Below are 19,978 nucleotides of genomic sequence, written 5' to 3' on the forward strand. Positions count from 1 at the left end.
GGAATGGGGAGGGAGCTGGGGGGGGAATGGGGAGGGAGCTGGGGGGGGAATGGGGAGGGAGCTGGGGGGGGGAATGGGGAGGGAGCTGGGGGGGGGAATGGGGAGGGAGCTGGGGGGGGGGAATGGGGAGGGAGCTGGGGGGGGGAATGGGGAGGGAGCTGGGGGGGGGAATGGGGAGGGAGCTGGGGGGGGGAATGGGGAGGGAGCTGGGGGGGGGAATGGGGAGGGAGCTGGGGGGGGGAATGGGGAGGGAGCTGGGGGGGGAATGGGGAGGGAGCTGGGGGGGGAATGGGGAGGGAGCTGGGGGGGGAATGGGGAGGGAGCTGGGGGGGGAATGGGGGGGGAATGGGGGGGGAGAGGGGGGGAATGGGGAGGGAGGGGGGGGAATGGGGGGGGAGAGGGGGGGAATGGGGAGGGAGCTGGGGGGGAATGGGGAGGGAGCTGGGGGGGAATGGGGAGGGAGCTGGGGGGGGGCGAGGGAGGGGGAATGGGGAGGGAGCTGGGGGGGGGGGGAGGGAGCTGAGGGGGAATGGGGAGGGAGCTGGGGGGGAGAGGGAGGGGAGGGGGAATGGGGAGGGAGCTGGGGGGGGGAGAGGGAGGGGAGGGGGAATGGGGGGGGAGAGGGAGGGGAGGGAGAGGGGGGAGGGGGGGGAGAGGGAGGGGGGAGAGAGAGGGAGGGGGGGAGAGGGAGGGGGGGGAGAGAGAGGGGGAGAGGGGGGGGAGGGAGAGGGGGGAGGGGAGGGGGAGGGAGCTGGGGGGGGAGGGGAGGGGGAGGGAGCTGGGGGGGAAGGGGAGCTGGGGGGGGAGGGGGAGGGAGCTGGGGGGGGGAGGGAGCTGGGGGGGGAGGGAGCTGGGGGGGAGGGGGAGGGAGCTGGGGGGGGAGAGGGAGGGGGGGGAGGGGGAGGGAGCTGGGGGGGGAGAGGGGGGGGGGAGAGGGAGGGGGGAGCTGGGGGGGGAGGGAGGGAGCTGGGGGGGGGGGAGGGAGTGAGCTGGGGGGGAGGGAGGGAGGGAGCTGGGGGGGGGAGGGAGGGAGCTGGGGGGGGGGAGGGAGGGAGCTGGGGGGGGAGGAGGGAGGGAGCTGGGGGGGAGGAGGGAGGGAGCTGGGGGGGGGAGGAGGGAGGGAGGGAGGGAGCTGGGGGGGGGGAGGGAGGGAGGGAGCTGGGGGGGGGGGAGGGAGGGAGGGAGCTGGGGGGGGAGGGAGCTGGGGGAGGGGGGAATGGGGAGGGAGCTGGGGGGGGGAATGGGGAGGGAGCTGGGGGGGGAATGGGGAGGGAGCTGGGGGGGGGAATGGGGAGGGAGCTGGGGGGGGGAATGGGGAGGGAGCTGGGGGGGGGAATGGGAGGGAGCTGGGGGGGGGAATGGGGAGGGAGCTGGGGGGGGGAATGGGGAGGGAGCTGGGGGGGGGAATGGGGAGGGAGCTGGGGGGGGGAATGGGGAGGGAGCTGGGGGGGGGAATGGGGAGGGAGCTGGGGGGGGAATGGGGAGGGAGCTGGGGGGGGAATGGGGAGGGAGCTGGGGGGGGGGAATGGGGAGGGAGCTGGGGCGGGGGAATGGGGAGGGAGCTGGGGGGGGGTAATGGGGAGGGAGCTGGGGGGGGTGGAATGGGGAGGGAGCTGGGTGGAATGGGGAGGGAGCTGGGGGGGGGAGGGAGCTGGGGGGGGGGAGAGGGAGGGAGCTGGTGGGGGGAGAGGGAGGGGGGAGAGGGAGGGAGGGAGGGGGGGGAGAGGGAGGGAGGGAGGGGGGGGGAGGGAGCTGGGGGGGGGAGAGGGAGGGGGGAGAGGGAGGGAGCTGGGGGGGGAGAGGGAGGGGGGAGAGGGAGGGAGCTGGGGGGGGAGAGGGAGGGGGGGGAGAGGGAGGGAGGGAGGGGGGAGAGGGAGGGAGGGGGGGGGAGGGGGAGGGGGGGGAGGGAGAGGGAGGGGGGGGAGGAGAGGGGAGGGGGGGGGAGGGAGGGGGGGGAGGGGGGGGGAGAGGGAGGGGGGGGGGGAGAGGGAGGGGGGGAGAGGGAGGGAGGGGGGGGAGAGGGAGGGGGGGGGAGAGGGAGGGAGGGGGAGAGGGAGAGGAGGGGGGAGAGGGAGGGAGGGGGGGGGGAGGGAAGGGGGGGAGGGGGAGGGGGGGGAGAGGGAGGGGGAGGGGGGGGGGAGAGAGAGGGAGGGGGGGGAGAGAGAGAGGGGGAGGGGGGGGGGAGAGAGAGGGAGGGGGGGGGAGAGAGAGGGAGGGGGGGGAGAGAGAGGGAGGGGGGGGGAGAGAGAGGGAGGGGGGGAGAGAGAGGGAGGGGGGGGAGAGAGAGGGAGGGGGGGAGAGAGGGAGAGGGGGGGGAGAGAGGGAGAGGGGGGGGAGAGAGGGAGAGGAGGGAGAGGGGAGGGGGGGAGGGGGGGGGAGAGAGGGGGGGGGAGGGGGGGGGAGAGGGGGGGAGGGGAGGGAGCTCGGAGAGGGAGGGGGGAGCTGGGGGAGAGGGAGGGGGGAGCTGGGGGGGGGGGGGAGGGAGGGAGCTGGGGGGGGAGTGGGGAGGGAGCTGGGGGGGGGAGTGGGGAGGGAGCTGGGGGGGGGGGGAGTGGGGAGGGAGCTGGGGGGGGAGTGGGGAGGGAGCTGGGGGGGGGAGTGGGGAGGGAGCTGGGGGGGGAGTGGGGAGGGAGCTGGGGGAGGGAGCTGGGGGGAGGGGGAGTGGGGAGTGAGCTGGGGGGGGAGTGGGGAGGGAGCGAGGGGGGGGAAGTGGGGAGGGAGCGGGGGTGGGGAGGAAGTGGGGGAGGAAGTGGGGAGGGAGCGGGGGGAGTGGGGAGGGAGCGGGGGGGGGAGTGGGGAGGGAGCGGGGGGGGGGAGTTGGGAGGGAGCAGGGGGTTGGCACGTGGGGAGGGAGCGAGGGGGGGGAAGTGGGGAGGGGGTGGGGAGTGGGGAGGGAGTGGGGAGGGAGCGAGAGGGGGAAGTGGGGAGGGGGTGGGGAGTGGGGAGGGAGTGGGGAGGGAGCGGGGATGGGGGAAGTGGGGAGGGAGCGGGGGGGGAAGTGGGGAGGGAGCGGGGATGGGGGAAGTGGGGAGGGAGCGGGGGGGGGAGTGGGGAGGGAGCAGGGGGTTGGCAAGTGGGGAGGGAGCAGGGGGTTGGCAAGTGGGGAGGGAGCGAGGGGGGGAAGTGGGGAGGGAGCGGGGATGGGGGAAGTGGGGAGGGAGCGAGGGGGGGGAAGTGGGGAGGGAGCGGGGATGGGGGAAGTGGGGAGGGAGCGGGGGGGGAAGTGGGGAGGGAGCGGGGGGGGGAGTGGGGAGGGAGCAGGGGGTTGGCAAGTGGGGAGGGAGCAGGGGGTTGGCAAGTGGGGAGGGAGCGAGGGGGGGGAAGTGGGGAGGGGGTGGGGAGTGGGGAGTGAGCGGGGGGAAGTGGGGAGGTAGCGGGGATGGGGGAAGTGGGGAGGGAGCGGGGGGGGAAGTGGGGAGGGAGCGGGGATGGGGAAGTGGGGAGGGAGCGGGGGGGGAAGTGGGGAGGGAGCGGGGATGGGGGAAGTGGGGAGGGAGCGGGGATGGGGGAAGTGGGGAGGGAGCGGGGATGGGGGAAGTGGGGAGGGAGCGGGGGGGGGGGAGTGGGGAGGGAGCGGGGGGGGAAGTGGGGATGGGGGAAGGGGGGAGGGAGCAGTGGGGGGGGGAGTGGGGAGGGAGCGGGGGGGAGGCGGGGGGGGGAGTGGGGAGGAGGCGGGGGGGGGAGTGGGGAGGGAGCGGGCGGTGGAAGTGGGGAGGGAGCGGGGGGAGGGAAGTGGGGAGGGAGCGGGGGGAGGGGAAGTGGGGAGGGAGCGGGGGGGGGAAGTGGGGAGGGAGTGGGGAGGGAGGGGGGGGAAAGTGGGGAGGGAGGGGGGTAAGTGGGGAGGGAGCGGGGTGAGGGAGGGGGGAAAGTGGGGAGGGAGCGGGGGGGAAGTGGGGAGGGAGCAGGGGGAAGTGGGGAGGGAGCAGGGGGGAAGTGGGGTGGGAGCGGGGGGGAAGTGGGGAGGGAGCGGGGGGGGAAGTGGGGAGGGAGCAGGGGGGGGAAGTGGGGAGGGAGCAGGGGGGGGAAGTGGCAAGGGAGCAGGGGGGGAAGTGGGGAGGGAGCGGGGGGGGGAAGTGGGAGCGGGGGGGAAGTGGGGAGCGGGGGGTAAGTGGGGAGGAGGGAGGGAGCTGGGGGGGAGGAGGGAGGGAGCTGGGGGGGGAGGAGGGAGGGAGGGAGGGAGCTGGGGGGGGGGGGAGGGAGGGAGGGAGCTGGGGGGGGGGAGGGAGGGAGGGAGCTGGGGGGGGAGGGAGCTGGGGGAGGGGGGAATGGGGAGGGAGCTGGGGGGGGGAATGGGGAGGGAGCTGGGGGGGGAATGGGGAGGGAGCTGGGGGGGGGAATGGGGAGGGAGCTGGGGGGGGGAATGGGGAGGGAGCTGGGGGGGGGGAATGGGGAGGGAGCTTGGGGAGGGAGCTGGGGGGGGGAATGGGGAGGAGCGGGGGGGGAATGGGGGAGGGGAAGGCTGGGGGGGGAATGGGGAGGGAGCTGGGGGGGGAATGGGGAGGGAGCTGGGGGGGGGGAATGGGGAGGGAGCTGGGGCGGGGGAATGGGGAGGGAGCTGGGGGGGGGGAATGGGGAGGGAGCTGGGGGGGTGGAATGGGGAGGGAGCTGGGTGGAATGGGGAGGGAGCTGGGGGGGGGGAGGGAGCTGGGGGGGGGGGAGAGGGAGGGGGGGAGAGGGAGAGAGCTGGGGGGAGAGGGAGGGGGAGAGGGAGGAGGGAGGGGGGGAGGGGGGGGAGAGGGAGGGAGGGAGGGGGGAGAGGGAGGGAGGGAGGGGGGGGAGGGAGCTGGGGGGGGGGAGAGGGAGGGGGGGGAGGGAGCTGGGGGGGGGGAGAGGGAGGGGGGAGGAGGAGCTGGGGGGAGGGAGGGGGAGAGGAGGAGCTGGGGGGGAGAGGGAGGGGGGGGAGAGGGAGGGAGGGAGGGGGGGGAGAGGGAGGGAGGGAGGGGGGGGAGAGGGAGGGAGGGAGGGGGGAGGGGGGAGAGGGAGGGGGGGGAGGGGGGGGAGAGGGAGGGGGGGGAGAGGGGGGGGGGGAGAGGGGGGGGAGGGGGGGGGAGAGGGAGGGGGGGGGAAGAGGGAGGGGAAGAGGGAGGGGGGGAGAGGGAGGGAGGGAGGGGGGGAGAGGGAGGGGGGGGAGAGGGAGGGAGGGGGGGGAGAGGGAGGGGGAGGGGGGGGGGAGGGGGGGGGAGAGAGAGGGAGGGGGGGGAGAGAGAGAGGGGGGGGGGAGAGGGAGGGAGGGGGAGAGGGAAGGGGGGGAGAGGGAAGGGGGGGAGGGGGAGGGGGGGGAGAGGGAGGGGGGGAGAGGGAGGGGGGGGAGAGGGAGGGGGAGGGGGGGGGAGAGAGAGGGAGGGGGGGGGAGAGAGAGAGGGGGAGGGGAGAGAGAGGGAGGGGGGAGAGAGAGGGAGGGGGGGGAGAGAGAGGGAGGGGGGGGGAGAGAGGGAGAGGGGGGGAGAGAGGGAGAGGGGGGGGAGAGAGGGAGAGGGGGGGGGAGGGGGGGAGAGGGAGAGGGGGGAGGGGGGGGAGAGAGGGGGGAGGAGGGGGGGGGGAGGGGGAGAGGGGGGGGAGGAGGGGGGGGGGAGGGGGAGAGGGGGGGGAGGAGGGGGAGGGGAGGGAGCTCGGAGAGGGAGGGGGAGCTGGGGGAGAGGGAGGGGGGAGCTGGGGGGGGGAGGGAGGGAGCTGGGGGGGGGAGGGAGGGAGCTGGGGGGGGGAGGGAGGGAGCTCGGGGGGGGAGGGAGGGAGCTGGGGGGGGAGGGAGCTGGGGGGGGGAGGGAGCTGGTGGGGGGGAGTGGGGAGGGAGCTGGGGGAGGGAGCTGGGGGGGGGAGCTGGGGGGGGAGTGGGGAGGGAGTGGGGAGGGAGCTGGGGGGGGAGTGGGGAGGGAGCTGGGGGGGGGGAGTGGGGAGGGAGCTGGGGGGGGAGTGGGGAGGGAGCTGGGGGGGGGAGTGGGGAGGGAGCTGTGGGGGGAGTGGGGAGGGAGCTGGGGGAGGGAGCTGGGGGGAGGGGGAGTGGGGAGTGAGCTGGGGGGGGAGTGGGGAGGGAGCGAGGGGGGGGAAGTGGGGAGGGAGCGGGGGTGGGGAGGAAGCGGGGGAGGAAGTGGGGAGGGAGCGGGGGGGAGTGGGGAGGGAGCGGGGGGGGAGTGGGGAGGGAGCGGGGGGGGGGAGTGGGGAGGGAGCAGGGGGTTGGCACGTGGGGAGGGAGCGAGGGGGTGGGGAGTGGGGAGGGAGTGGGGAGGGAGCGAGGGGGGGAAGTGGGGAGGGGGTGGGGAGTGGGGAGGGAGTGGGGAGGGAGCGGGGATGGGGGAAGTGGGGAGGGAGCGGGGGGGGAAGTGGGGAGGGAGCGGGGATGGGGGAAGTGGGGAGGGAGTGGGGAGGGAGCAGGGGGTTGGCAAGTGGGGAGGGAGCAGGGGGTTGGCAAGTGGGGAGGGAGCGAGGGGGGGGAAGTGGGGAGGGAGCGGGGATGGGGGAAGTGGGGAGGGAGCGAGGGGGGGGAAGTGGGGAGGGAGCGGGGATGGGGGAAGTGGGGAGGGAGTGGGGAGGGAGCGGGGGGGGGGAGTGGGGAGGGAGCAGGGGGTTGGCAAGTGGGGAGGGAGCAGGGGGTTGGCAAGTGGGGAGGGAGCGAGGGGGGGAAGTGGGGAGGGGGTGGGGAGTGGGGAGTGAGCGGGGGGAAGTGGGGAGGGAGCGGGGATGGGGGAAGTGGGGAGGGAGCGGGGGGGGAAGTGGGGAGGGAGCGGGGATGGGGGAAGTGGGGAGGGAGCGGGGATGGGGGAAGTGGGGAGGGAGCGGGGATGGGGGAAGTGGGGAGGGAGCGGGGGGGGAGTGGGGAGGGAGCGGGGGGGGAAGTGGGGATGGGGGAAGGGGGGAGGGAGCAGTGGGGGGGGGAGTGGGGAGGGAGCGGGGGGGAGGCGGGGGGGGGAGTGGGGAGGGAGCGGGCGGTGGAAGTGGGGAGGGAGCGGGGGGGAGGGAAGTGGGGAGGGAGCGGGGGGAGGGGAAGTGGGGAGGGAGCGGGGGGGGGGAAGTGGGGAGGGAGGGGGGGGAAAGTGGGGAGGGAGGGGGGTAAGTGGGGAGGGAGCGGGGTGAGGGAGGGGGGAAAGTGGGGAGGGAGCGGGGGGGAAGTGGGGAGGGAGCAGGGGGGAAGTGGGGAGGGAGCAGGGGGGAAGTGGGGTGGGAGCGGGGGGGAAGTGGGGAGGGAGCGGGGGGGGAAGTGGGGAGGGAGCAGGGGGGGGAAGTGGGGAGGGAGCAGGGGGGGGAAGTGGCAAGGGAGCAGGGGGGGAAGTGGGGAGGGAGCGGGGGGGGGGAAGTGGGAGCGGGGGGGAAGTGGGGAGCGGGGGGTAAGTGGGGGGGGGAAGTGGGGAGGGAGCGGGGGGGGGAAGTGGGGAGGGAGCGGGGGGGGGCTGTGGGGAAGGAGCGGGGGGGAGGGGGGGAAGTGGGGAGGGAGCGGGGGGGGGGAGGGGGGAAAGTGTGGAGGGAGCGGGGGGGAAGTGGGGTGGGAGCGGGGGGGAGTGGGGAGGGAGCAGGGGGGGGAAGTGGGGAGGGAGCGGGAGAGGAAGTGGGAGGGAAGTCGGGAGGGAGCAGGGGGGGGAAGTGGGGAGGGAGCGGGGGGGGGAAGTGGGGAGGGAGCGGGGGAGGGGAAGTGGGGAGGGAGCAGGGGGTGTGAAGTGGGGAGGGAGCAGGGGGGCAGTGGGGAGGGAGCAGGGGGGGGAAGTGGCAAGGGAGCAGGGGGGGAAGTGGGGAGGGAGCGGGGGGGGAAGTGGGGAGAGAGCGGGGGGGGGAGTGAGGAAGGAGCAGGGGGGGGAGTGGGGAGGGAGCAGGGGGGGGAGTGGGGAGGGAGCAGTGGGGGGGAAAGTGGGGAGGGAGCAGGGGGTGGGGTAGTGGGGGGGGTGCAGGGAGGGAAGTGTGGGGGAGGGGGGTGGGGAAAGTGGGGAGGGAGGGGGAGTGGGGGGGATGGGGAAGTGGGGAGGGAGGGGGAGGGGAAGTGGGGAGGGAGTGGAGTGGGGGGGTGGGAGAGGGGGGGGAAGTGGGGAGGGAACGGGTGGGAAGTGGGGAGGGAGGGGGAGTGGGGGGGGAGGTGAGTGTGGGGATGTGGAAGTGGGGAGGGAGGGGGAGTGGGGGGGAGGGGGAGTGGGGGGGAGGGGAGTGGTGGGGGATGGGGAAGTGGGGAGGGAGGGGGAGGGGAAGTGGGAAGGGAGGGGGAGTGGGGGGGTGGGAGAGGGGGGGATGTGGGAAGGGAACGGGGGGGAAGTGGGGAGGGAGCGGGGGGAGTAGTGGGGGGGGAGGGAACGGGGGGAAGTGGGGAGGGAGCGGGTGGGGGTAGTGGGAGGGAGCGGGGGGGAAGTGGGAGGGTAGTGGGGAGGGAGCGGGGGGGTGGAGGGGGCAGGAGTGAGTGAGGGGGCAGTGGGGAGGGGAGATGGATGGGGGGCGATGGGGCTCGTGTCCAGTGTCAGTTTAAATCCAGTGTCCCGTGTCCAGTGTCAGTTTAAATCCAGGGGCCCGTCTCCAGTGTCAGTTTAAATCCAGGGGCTTGTATCCAGTGTCAGTTTAAATCCAGGCGCCCGTACCCAGTGTCAGTTTAAATCCAGGGGCCTGTACCCAGTGTCAGTTTAAATCCAGGGGCCCGTATCCAGTGTCAGTTTAAATCCAATGGCCCGTATCCAGTGTCAGTTTAAATCCAGGGCCCTGTACCCAGTGTCATTCAGTTTAAATCCAGGGGCCCGTATCCAGTGTCAGTTTAAATCCAGGGCCCTGTACCCAGTGTCATTCAGTTTAAATCCAATGGCCCGTATCCAGTGTCAGTTTAAATCCAGGGCCCTGTACCCAGTGTCATTCAGTTTAAATCCAGGGCCCTGTACCCAGTGTCATTCAGTTTAAATCCAGGGGCCCGTGTCCAATGTCAGTTTAAATCCAGGGCCCCGTGTCCAATGTCAGTTTAAATCCAGGGCCTCGTGTCCAGTGTCAGTTTAAATCCAGGGGCCCGTATCCAGTGTCAGTTTAAATCCAGGGGCCCGTATCCAGTCAGTTTAAATCCAGGGCCCCGTGTCCAGTGTCAGTTTAAATCCAGGGGCCCGTATCCAGTGTCAGTTTAAATCCAGGGGCCCGTGTCCAGTGTCAGTTTAAATCCAGGGGCCCGTATCCAGTGTCAGTTTAAATCCAGGGGCCCGTATCCAGTGTCAGTTTAAATCTAGGCGCCCGTATCCAGTGTCAGTTTAAATCCAGGGGCCCGTATCCAGTGTCAGTTTAAATCCAGGGGCCCGTATCCAGTGTCAGTTTAAATCTAGGCGACCGCATCCAGTGTCAGTTTAAATCCAGGGGCCCGTATCCAGTGTCAGTTTAAATCTAGGCGACCGCATCCAGTGTCAGTTTAAATCCAGGGGCCCGTATCCAGTGTCAGTTTAAATCCAGGGGCCCGTATCCAGTGTCAGTTTAAATCCAGGGCCCCGTGTCCAATGTCAGTTTAAATCCAGGGCCCCGTGTCCAGTGTCAGTTTAAATCCAGGGGCCCGTGTCCAATGTCAGTTTAAATCCAGGGGCCCGTATCCAGTGTCAGTTTAAATCCAGGGGCCCGTATCCAGTGTCAGTTTAAATCCAGGGCCTCGTGTCCGGTGTCAGTTTAAATCCAGGGGCCCGTGTCCAGTGTCAGTTTAAATCCAGGGGCCTGTACCCAGTGTCAATTTAAAGGCCACATTTGGAGTACTGTGTACAGTTCTGGTCACCTCATTTTAGGAAGGATGTGGAAGCTTTGGAAAAGGTGCAAAGAAGATTTACCAGGATGTTACCTGGAATGGAGAGTAGGTCTTACGAGGAAAGGTTGAGGGTGCTAGGCCTTTTCTCATTAGAACGGAGAAGGATGAGGGGCGACTTGATAGAGGTTTATAAGATGATCAGGGGAATAGATAGAGTAGACAGTCAGAGACTTTTTCCCCGGGTGGAACAAACCATTACAAGGGGACATAAATTTAAGGTGAATGGTGGAAGATATAGGAGGGATGTCAGAGGTAGGTTCCTTACCCAGAGAGTAGTGGGGGCATGGAATGCACTGCCTGTGGAAGTAGTTGAAATGATATAGTGTAGATTTATTTGTTCTTAAGGGCAGCACCGTAGCATTGTGGATAGCACAATTGCTTCGCAGCTCCAGGGTCCCAGGTTCGATTCCGGCTTGGGTCATTGTCTGTGCGGAGTCTGCACGTCCTCCCCGTGTTTGTGTGGGTTTCCTCCGGGTGCTCCGGTTTCCTCCCACAGTCCAAAGATGTGCAGGGTAGGTGGATTGGCCATGATAAATTGCCCTTAGTGTCCAAAATTGCCGTTGGTGTTGGGTGGAGGTGTGAGTTTGGGTGGGGTGCTCTTTCCAAGAGCCGGTGCAGACTCAGGGGGCCGAATGGCCTCCTTCTGCACTGTAAATTCAATGATAATCTATGATTAACCTAGGACAAAGGTTCGGCACAACATCATGGGCCGAAGGGCCTGTTCTGTGCTGTATTTTCTATGTTCTATAGGCGCCCGTATCCAGTCAGTTTAAATCCAGGGGCCCGTACCCAGTGTCAGTTTAAATCCAGGGCCCCGTATCCAGTCAGTTTAAATCCAGGGCCCCGTGTCCAGTGTCAGTTTAAATCCAGGGGCCCGTATCCAGTGTCAGTTTAAATCCAGGGGCCCGTATCCAGTGTCAGTTTAAATCCAGGGGCCCGTATCCAGTGTCAGTTTAAATCCAGGGGCCCGTATCCCGTGTCAGTTTAAATCCAGGGGCCCGTATCCAGTGTCAGTTTAAATCCAGGGACCCGTATCCAGTGTCAGTTTAAATCCAGGGGCCCGTATCCAGTGTCAGTTTAAATCCAGGGGCCCGTATCCAGTGTCAGTTTAAATCCAGGGCCCGTACCCAGTGTCAGTTTAAATCCAGGGGCCCGTATCCAGTGTCAGTTTAAATCCAGGCGCCCGTATCCAGTCAGTTTAAATCCAGGGCCTCGTGTCCGTTGTCAGTTTAAATCCAGGGCTCCGTGTCCAGTGTCAGTTTAAATCCAGTGCCCCGTGTCCAATGTCAGTTTAAATCTAGGCGCCCGTATCCAGTGTCAGTTTAAATCCAGGGGCCCGTATCCAGTGTCAGTTTAAATCCAGGGGCCCGTATCCAGTGTCAGTTTAAATCCAGGGCTCCGTGTCCAGTGTCAGTTTAAATCCTGGGCCTCGTGTCCAGTGTCAGTTTAAATCCAGTGCCCCGTGTCCAGTGTCAGTTTAAATCCAGGGGCCCGTATCCAGTGTCAGTTTAAATCCAGGGCCCTGTACCCAGTGTCATTCAGTTTAAATCCAGGGCCCTGTACCCAGTGTCATTCAGTTTAAATCCAGGGGCCCGTATCCAGTGTCAGTTTAAATCTAGGCGCCCGTATCCAGTCAGTTTAAATCCAAGGGCCCGTATCCAGTGTCAGTTTAAATCCAGGGCCCCGTGTCCAGTCAGTTTAAATCCAGGGCCCCGTGTCCAGTGTCAGTTTAAATCCAGGCGCCCGTATCCAGTCAGTTTAAATCCAGGGGCCTGTACCCAGTGTCAGTTTAAATCCAGGGCCTCGTGTCCGTTGTCAGTTTAAATCCAGGGCTCCGTGTCCAGTGTCAGTTTAAATCCAGGGCCCCGTGTCCAGTGTCAGTTTAAATCCAGTGCCCCGTGTCCAATGTCAGTTTAAATCTAGGCGCCCGTATCCAGTCAGTTTAAATCCAGGGGCCCGTATCCAGTGTCAGTTTACATCCAGGGGCCTGTACCCAGTGTCAGTTTAAATCCAGGGGCCCGTATCCAGTGTCAGTTTAAATCCAGGGCCCCGTGTCCAGTGTCAGTTTAAATCCAGGGCCCCGTGTCCAGTGTCAGTTTAAATCCAGTGCCCCGTGTCCAGTGTCAGTTTAAATCTAGGCGCCCCGTGTCCAGTCAGTTTAAATCCAGGGCCCCGTGTCCAGTGTCAGTTTAAATCCAGGGGCCCGTATCCAGTGTCAGTTTAAATCTAGGGGCCCGTATCCAGTCAGTTTAAATCCAGGCGCCCGTATCCAGTCAGTTTAAATCCAGGGGCCTGTACCCAGTGTCAGTTTAAATCCAGGGGCCCGTATCCAGTGTCAGTTTAAATCCAGTGTCAGTTTAAATCCAGTGTCAGTTTAAATCCAGGGCCTCGTGTCCGTTGTCAGTTTAAATCCAGGGGCCCGTATCCAGTGTCAGTTTAAATCCAGGGCCCCGTGTCCAGTGTCAGTTTAAATCCAGTGCCCCGTGTCCAATGTCAGTTTAAATCCAGGGCCCGTATCCAGTCAGTTTAAATCCAGGGGCCCGTATCCAGTGTCAGTTTAAATCCAGGGGCCCGTGTCCGGTGTCAGTTTAAATCCAGTGCCCCGTGTCCAGTGTCAGTTTAAATCTAGGCGCCCGTATCCAGTCAGTTTAAATCCAGGGGCCCGTATCCAGTGTCAGTTTAAATCCAGGGGCCCGTATCCAGTGTCAGTTTAAATCCAGGGCCCCGTGTCCAGTGTCAGTTTAAATCCAGGGGCCCGTACCCAGTGTCAGTTTAAATCCAGGGGCCTGTACCCAGTGTCAGTTTAAATCTAGGCGCCCGTATCCAGTCAGTTTAAATCCAGGGGCCCGTATCCAGTGTCAGTTTAAATCCAGGGCCTCGTGTCCGGTGTCAGTTTAAATCCAGGGGTCCGTGTCCAGTGTCAGTTTAAATCCAGGGGCCCGTATCCAGTGTCAGTTTAAATCCAGGGGCCCGTATCCAGTGTCAGTTTAAATCCAGGGCCCCGTGTCCAGTGTCAGTTTAAATCCAGGGCCCGTATCCCGAGTCAGTTTAAATCCAGGGGCCTGTACCCAGTGTCAGTTTAAATCTAGGCGCCCGTATCCAGTCAGTTTAAATCCAGGGGCCCGTATCCAGTGTCAGTTTAAATCCAGGGGCCCGTATCCAGTGTCAGTTTAAATCCAGGGGCCTCGTGTCCGGTGTCAGTTTAAATCCAGGGGCCCGTATCCAGTGTCAGTTTAAATCTAGGCGCCCGTATCCAGTGTCAGTTTAAATCTAGGCGCCCGTATCCAGTGTCAGTTTAAATCCAGTGCCCCGTGTCCAATGTCAGTTTAAATCTAGGCGCCCGTATCCAGTCAGTTTAAATCCAGGGGCCCGTATCCAGTGTCAGTTTAAATCCAGGGGCCCGTATCCAGTGTCAGTTTAAATCCAGGGGCCCGTGTCCAGTGTCAGTTTAAATCCAGGGGCCTGTACCCAGTGTCAATTTAAAGGCCACAGTTGGAGTACTGTGTACAGTTCTGGTCACCTCATTTTAGGAAGGATGTGGAAGCTTTGGAAAAGGTGCAAAGAAGATTTACCAGGATGTTGCCTGGAATGGAGAGTAGGTCTTACGAGGAAAGGTTGAGGGTGCTAGGCCTTTTCTCATTAGAACGGAGAAGGATGAGGGGCGACTTGATAGAGGTTTATAAGATGATCAGGGGAATAGATAGAGTAGACAGTCAGAGACTTTTTCCCCGGGTGGAACAAACCATTACAAGGGGACATAAATTTAAGGTGAATGGTGGAAGATATAGGAGGGATATCAGAGGTAGGTTCTTTACCCAGAGAGTAGTGGGGGCATGGAATGCACTGCCTGTGGAAGTAGTTGAAATGATATAGTGTAGATTTATTTGTTCTGAAGGGCAGCACGGTAGCATTGTGGATAGCACAATTGCTTCGCAGCTCCAGGGTCCCAGGTTCGATTCCGGCTTGGGTCACTGTCTGTGCGGAGTCTGCACGTCCTCCCCGTGTCTGTGTGAGTTTCCTCCGGGTGCTCCGGTTTCCTCCCACAGTCCAAAGATGAGCAGGGTAGGTGGATTGGCCAATGATAAATTGCCCTTAGTGTCCAAAATTGCCGTTGGTGTTGGGTGGAGGTGTGAGTTTGGGTGGGGTGCTCTTTCCAAGAGCCGGTGCAGACTCGGGGCCGAATGGCCTCCTTCTGCACTGTAAATTCAATGATAATCTATGATTAATCTAGGACAAAGGTTCGGCACAACATCATGGGCCGAAGGGCCTGTTCTGTGCTGTATTTTCTATGTTCTATAGGCGCCCGTATCCAGTCAGTTTAAATCCAGGGGCCCGTATCCAGTGTCAGTTTAAATCCAGGGGACCGTATCCAGTGTCAGTTTAAATCCAGGGGCCCGTATCCAGTCAGTTTAAATCCAGGGGCCCGTGTCCAATGTCAGTTTAAATCCAGGGCCCCGTGTCCAGTGTCAGTTTAAATCTAGGGGCCCGTATCCAATGTCAGTTTAAATCCAGGGGCCCGTATCCAGTGTCAGTTTAAATCCAGGGCCTCGTGTCCGGTGTCAGTTTAAATCTAGGGGCCCGTATCCAGTGTCAGTTTAAATCCAGGGGCCCGTATCCAGTGTCAGTTTAAATCCAGGGGCCCGTATCCAGTGTCAGTTTAAATCCAGGGGCCCGTATCCAGTGTCAGTTTAAATCCAGGGGCCCGTATCCAGTGTCAGTTTAAATCCAGGGGCCTGTACCCAGTGTCAGTTTAAATCCAGGGGCCCGTATCCAGTGTCAGTTTAAATCCAGGGGCCCGTATCCAGTGTCAGTTTAAATCCAGGGGCCTGTACCCAGTGTCAGTTTAAATCCAGGGGCCCGTATCCAATGTCAGTTTAAATCCAGGGCCTCGTGTCCAGTGTCAGTATAAATCCAGGGTCCCGTATCCAGTGTCAGTTTAAATCCAGGGGCCCGTATCCAGTGTCAGTTTAAATCCAGGGCCCCGTGTCCAGTGTCAGTTTAAATCCAGGGCCCGTATCCAGTGTCAGTTTAAATCCAGGGCCTCGTGTCCGGTGTCAGTTTAAATCTAGGGGCCCGTATCCAGTGTCAGTTTAAATCCAGGGGCCCGTATCCAGTGTCAGTTTAAATCCAGGGGCCCGTATCCAGTGTCAGTTTAAATCCAGGGCCCCGTGTCCAGTGTCAGTTTAAATCCAGGGGCCCGTATCCAGTGTCAGTTTAAATCCAGGGCCCCATGTCCAGTGTCAGTTTAAATCCAGGGGCCCGTATCCAGTGTCAGTTTAAATCCAGGGGCCCGTATCCAGTGTCAGTTTAAATCCAGGGGCCCGTATCCAGTGTCAGTTTAAATCCAGGGGCCCGTATCCAGTGTCAGTTTAAATCCAGGGCCCCGTGTCCAGTGTCAGTTTAAATCCAGGGCCCCGTGTCCAGTGTCAGTTTAAATCCAGGGCCCTGTACCCAGTGTCATTCAGTTTAAATCCAGGGCCCTGTACACAGTGTCATTCAGTTTAAATCCAGGGCCCTGTACCCAGTGTCAGTTTACATCCAGGGGCCCGTATCCAGTGTCAGTTTAAATCCAGGGGCCTGTACCAAGTGTCAGTTTAAATCTAGGCGCCCGTATCCAGTCAGTTTAAATCCAGGGGCCCGTATCCAGTGTCAGTTTAAATCCAGGGGCCCGTATCCAGTGTCAGTTTAAATCCAGGGGCCCGTATCCAGTGTCAGTTTAAATCCAGGGCCCCGTGTCCAGTGTCAGTTTAAATCCAGGGGCCCGTATCCAGTGTCAGTTTAAATCCAGGGCCTCGTGTCCAGTGTCAGTTTAAATCCAGTGCCCCGTGTCCAATGTCAGTTTAAATCCAGGGGCCCGTATCCAGTCAGTTTAAATCCAGGGGCCCGTATCCAGTGTCAGTTTAAATCCTGGACCCCGTGTGAAATGTCTGGTTTAAATGCAATGTTGGCCTTTTGTCTAATGACGTGTTTCGTCAGATTTCCAGGGCTATGGCTGTTGCACTCTCCGCAGAGAATGTTTCTATTCAAACAAAGAGCAACAAGACAATTCTGGTTCGCCACCTTCCATCCGAGCTCACACAAAAGGAGAAGATGGAGCTGCTGAAATACTTTGGAGCGCAGTCGGTGCGAGTATTATCAGACAAAGGAAGACTGGTATGTGCACAGTAGAAGTCGTGTTACTGTTTTAATGGTATTGTGATCGCATCCTTGAACAATTCCTTCACATTTAATCCCTCTCGGGTACAGAGTGTACTGTAAGGCTCATGTTACTAAATCGGTAATTCTGAAGCCAGGACTGGCATTTCACTGAACAAGAGTTCAAATCCCATAGTGAATTTCAATTCGGATTTTCTGGAAATCAATCCGATAATAAAAATCTGACCTCTGAAAGTGAGCAAGAGGCAGTCAGATTGTCTGAAAGCCCATTGTCCTGGATTGAAGGCAACCCACCATCCAAACTTTACCTGACTCAGTGAGAAACTCCCTCTTGGTGTCAGTACTGAGGGAGTACCGCACTGTCAGAGGGTCAGTATTGAGGGAGTGCTGCTCTGTTAGAGGGTCAGTACTGAGGGAGTGCTGCACTGTCAGAGGGTCAGTGATGAGGGAGTGCCGCACTGTCAGAGGGTCAGTGCTGAGTGAGTGCTGCACTGTCAGAGGATCAGTACTGAGGGAGTGCCGCACTGTCAGAGGGTCAGTACTGAGGGAGTGCTGCACTGTCAGAGGGTCAGTACTGAGGGAGTGCTGCACTGTCAGAGGGTCAGTACTGAGGGAGTGCTGCACTGTCAGAGGGTCAGTACTGAGGGAGTGCTGCACTGTCAGAGGGTCAGTACTGAGGGAGTGCTGCACTGTCAGAGGATCAGTACTGAGGGAGTGCCGCACTGTCAGAGGGTCAGTACTGAGGGAGTGCTGCACTGTCAGAGGGTCAGTACTGAGGGAGTGCTGCACTGTCAGAGGGTCAGTACTGAGGGAGTGCTGCACTGTCAGAGGGTCAGTACTGAGGGAGTGCCGCACTGTCAGAGGGTCAGTACTGAGGGAGTGCTGCACTGTCAGAAGGTCAGTACTGAGGGAGTGCTGCACTGTCAGAGGGTCAGCACTGAGGGTGTGCCGCACGGTCAGAGGGTCAGTACTGAGGGAGTGCTGCACTGTCAGAGGGTCAGTACTGAGGGTGTGCTGCACTGTCAGAGAGTCAGTACTGAGGGAGTGCTGCACTGTCAGAGGATCAGTACTGAGGGAGTGCTGCACTGTGAGAGCGTCAGTACTGAGGGAGTGCTGCACTGTCAGAGGGTCAGTACTGAGGGTGTGCTGCACTGTCAGAGGGTCAGTACTGAGGGAGTGCCGCACTGTCAGAGGGTCAGTACTGAGGGAATGCCGCACTGTCAGAGAGTCAGTACTGAGGGAGTGCTGCACTGTCAGAGGGTCAGTACTGAGGGAGTGCTGCACTTTCAGAGGGTCAGTACTGAGGGAGTGCTGCACTGTCAGAGGGTCAGCACTGAGGGAGTGCCGCACTGTCAGAGGGTCAGTACTGAGGGAGTGCTGCACTGTGAGAGCGTCAGTACTGAGGGAGTGCTGCACTGTCAGAGGGTCAGTACTGAGGGTGTGCTGCACTGTCAGAGGGTCAGTACTGAGGGAGTGCCGCACTGTCAGAGGGTCAGTACTGAGGGAATGCCGCACTGTCAGAGAGTCAGTACTGAGGGAGTGCTGCACTGTCAGAGGGTCAGTACTGAGGGAGTGCTGCACTTTCAGAGGGTCAGTACTGAGGGAGTGCTGCACTGTCAGAGGGTCAGCACTGAGGGAGTGCCGCACTGTCAGAGGGTCAGTACTGAGGGAGTGCTGCACTGTCAGAGGGTCAGTACTGAGGGAGTGCTGCACTGTCAGAGGGTCAGTGCTGAGGGAGTGCTGCACTGTCAGAGGGTCAGTACTGAGGGAGTGCTGCACTGTCAGAGGGTCAGTACTGAGGGAGTGCTGCACTGTCAGAGGGTCAGTACTGAGGGAGTGCCGCACTGTCAGGGAGTCGCACTGAGGCACATTAGTTGCTGCATTGTACCAGTGGCTCTACTTTGCATGTATTTAACTTGCTTCATTCGGCTTTACAATATCTTGAACCGCAAAATGCACAATGTTATGTTACTTTGGCCTGTCTGGGTTTGGAATGCCAGTCCCAAGCAAACATGGTTGACTCATAACTGCCCTCTGAAGTGGGTCAGCTGGTAGTTGCCACAGGGTCAAAGTGACCACAAGCCCGTTCTCTGCCTAACGTACCGACACCGATTATGTATCTGCTTCGGTTCTGTTCGGAATGAATGTGGGAATGTGGGAATGCCGATTACAGATATTGAGAAACTTCGCCACACTCCATGTTGGTTCCAGGACAATCCTTCTGAGGCACTGGTTTCCCTGATTCTAACGAGCAATAAATCATTCTAAATCTCTGTTAAGATTACAATGTTCTTCTTTTACAGAAACATACAGCGTTTGCGACTTTTACATCCGCCCATGCAGCTGCTAAGGTAAGTTATTTGTAAAAATATTATTTGTTATTTGTGATTTGTGACACAAAGATCAAACTGCTGTCAGAGGGTCAGTACTGAGGGAGTGTTGCACTGTCAGAGGGTCAGTACTGAGGGAGTGCCGCACTGTCAGAGGGTCAGTACTGAGGGAGTGCCGCACTGTCAGAGGATCAGTACTGAGGGAGTGTTGCACTGTCAGAGGGTCAGTACTGAGGGAGTGCCGCACTGTCAGAGGGTCAGTACTGAGGGAGTGCAGCACTGTCAGAGGGTCAGTACTGAGGGAGCGCTGCACTGTCAGAGGGTCAGTACTGAGGGAGTGCCGCACTGTCAGCGGGTCAGTACTGAGGGAGTGCTGCACTGTCAGAGGGTCAGTACTGAGGGAGTGCCGCACTGTCAGAGGGTCAGCACTGAGGGAGTGCCACACTGTCAGCGGGTCAGTACTGAGGGAGTGCCGCACTGTCAGAGGGTCAGTACTGAGGGAGTGCTGCACTGTCAGAGGGTCAGTACTGAGGGAGCGCTGCACTGTCGGAGGGTCAGTATTGAGGGAGTGCTGCACTGTCAGAGGGTCAGTACTGAGGGAGCGCTGCACTGTCGGAGGGTCAGTACTGAGGGAGCGCTGCACTGTCGGAGGGTCAGTATTGAGGGAGTGCTGCACTGTCAGAGGGTCAGTACTGAGGGAGCGCTGCACTGTCGGAGGGTCAGTATTGAGGGATTGCTGCACTGTCGAACGAGTTGTCCGTTGGATTCGACAAAACTGTGGCCTCATCTGCTCTTTCAGAGGGTTGCAACAAAAGGCAACTCATGGTCAAGTTTGTAAAAGCAGTTCTGGATAAACAACAGATCCTGGCTTTTCTCCAGAAAGAATGATTGAAAGGAAACTCGCATTTATGGGCAATATTGCCATGTCACTACATATCCAATAATAATAATCTTTATTGTCACAAGGAGGCTTACATTAACAATGAAGTTGCTGTGAAAATCCCCTAGTCGCAACATTCCGGCGCCCGTTCGCGTCCAAATGACCCAACAGCACGTCTTTCGGGACTTGTGGGAGGAAACCGGAGCACCCGGAGGAAACCCACGCAGACACGGGGAGAACGTACAGACTGCACAGACAGTGACCCAAGCCGATAATCGAACCTGGGACCCTGAAGCAATGAAGCCACAGTGCTAACCACTGTGCTACTGAGCCGCGCATCTGAGCTCAGACCGGGTGGGCAACTGCTTGTTAGTGGCTCCTGTGGTCATTTGTGAAGCCATCCATGATTAGGCAGCAATACCTTAAAAAGACTGACTAGATACTGTCTGATTGCAGTTCTTCGAGCAGAGAGGTTTTGGCAGATTTATTAACTCATTGCACAATCATGGAGGAGTTTGATGGCGTAAATAAGGAGAAACTTGTTTAATTCATTGATAGGATGTGTGAGTCGCTGGATCGGCCAGCATTTAATGCCCATCACTAATTGTCCCGCTGTTTCCAGTGATAGGACGGAGGGTAACCAGAGGGACACAGATTGAAGAGAATCGGGAAAAGAAGCAGAGGGGGAGATGAGTGTTTTTTACGCAGCGAGTTTAATGTCCTGCCTGAAAGATTCAATAATAACTTTCAAAAGAATCGGTATCATTCGCGGGGCTACGCGGAGAGGGCAGAGGAACGGGATTAGCTGAATCGCTGGTTTGTAAAGTCTCTCCTTGCACATTGTCCGAAGAGCCCCTCTGTGCAGTGAGATTCTGAGAGTCCAAA

The 19,978-nt window shown here is 61.6% G+C and overlaps 1 protein-coding gene across 4 annotated transcripts in view; it reads left to right on the top strand.

Moving 5' to 3' along the window:
* Positions 1-19,978, top strand: part of rnpc3 (RNA-binding region (RNP1, RRM) containing 3) — a 120,394-nt gene that overhangs the window by 22,075 nt on the left and 78,341 nt on the right. For all 4 annotated transcript variants that reach the window (XM_072510291.1, XM_072510287.1, XM_072510289.1 and 1 more), the window contains exons 2-3: positions 15,704-15,880; positions 18,187-18,234. In XM_072510291.1, the coding sequence (XP_072366392.1) occupies positions 15,704-15,880; positions 18,187-18,234 (225 nt within the window). The remainder of the gene's footprint in view (positions 1-15,703; positions 15,881-18,186; positions 18,235-19,978) is intronic.

The sequence above is a fragment of the Scyliorhinus torazame genome, chromosome 7 (genome assembly GCF_047496885.1).
Source record: "Scyliorhinus torazame isolate Kashiwa2021f chromosome 7, sScyTor2.1, whole genome shotgun sequence".
Lineage (NCBI taxonomy): Eukaryota > Metazoa > Chordata > Chondrichthyes > Carcharhiniformes > Scyliorhinidae > Scyliorhinus > Scyliorhinus torazame.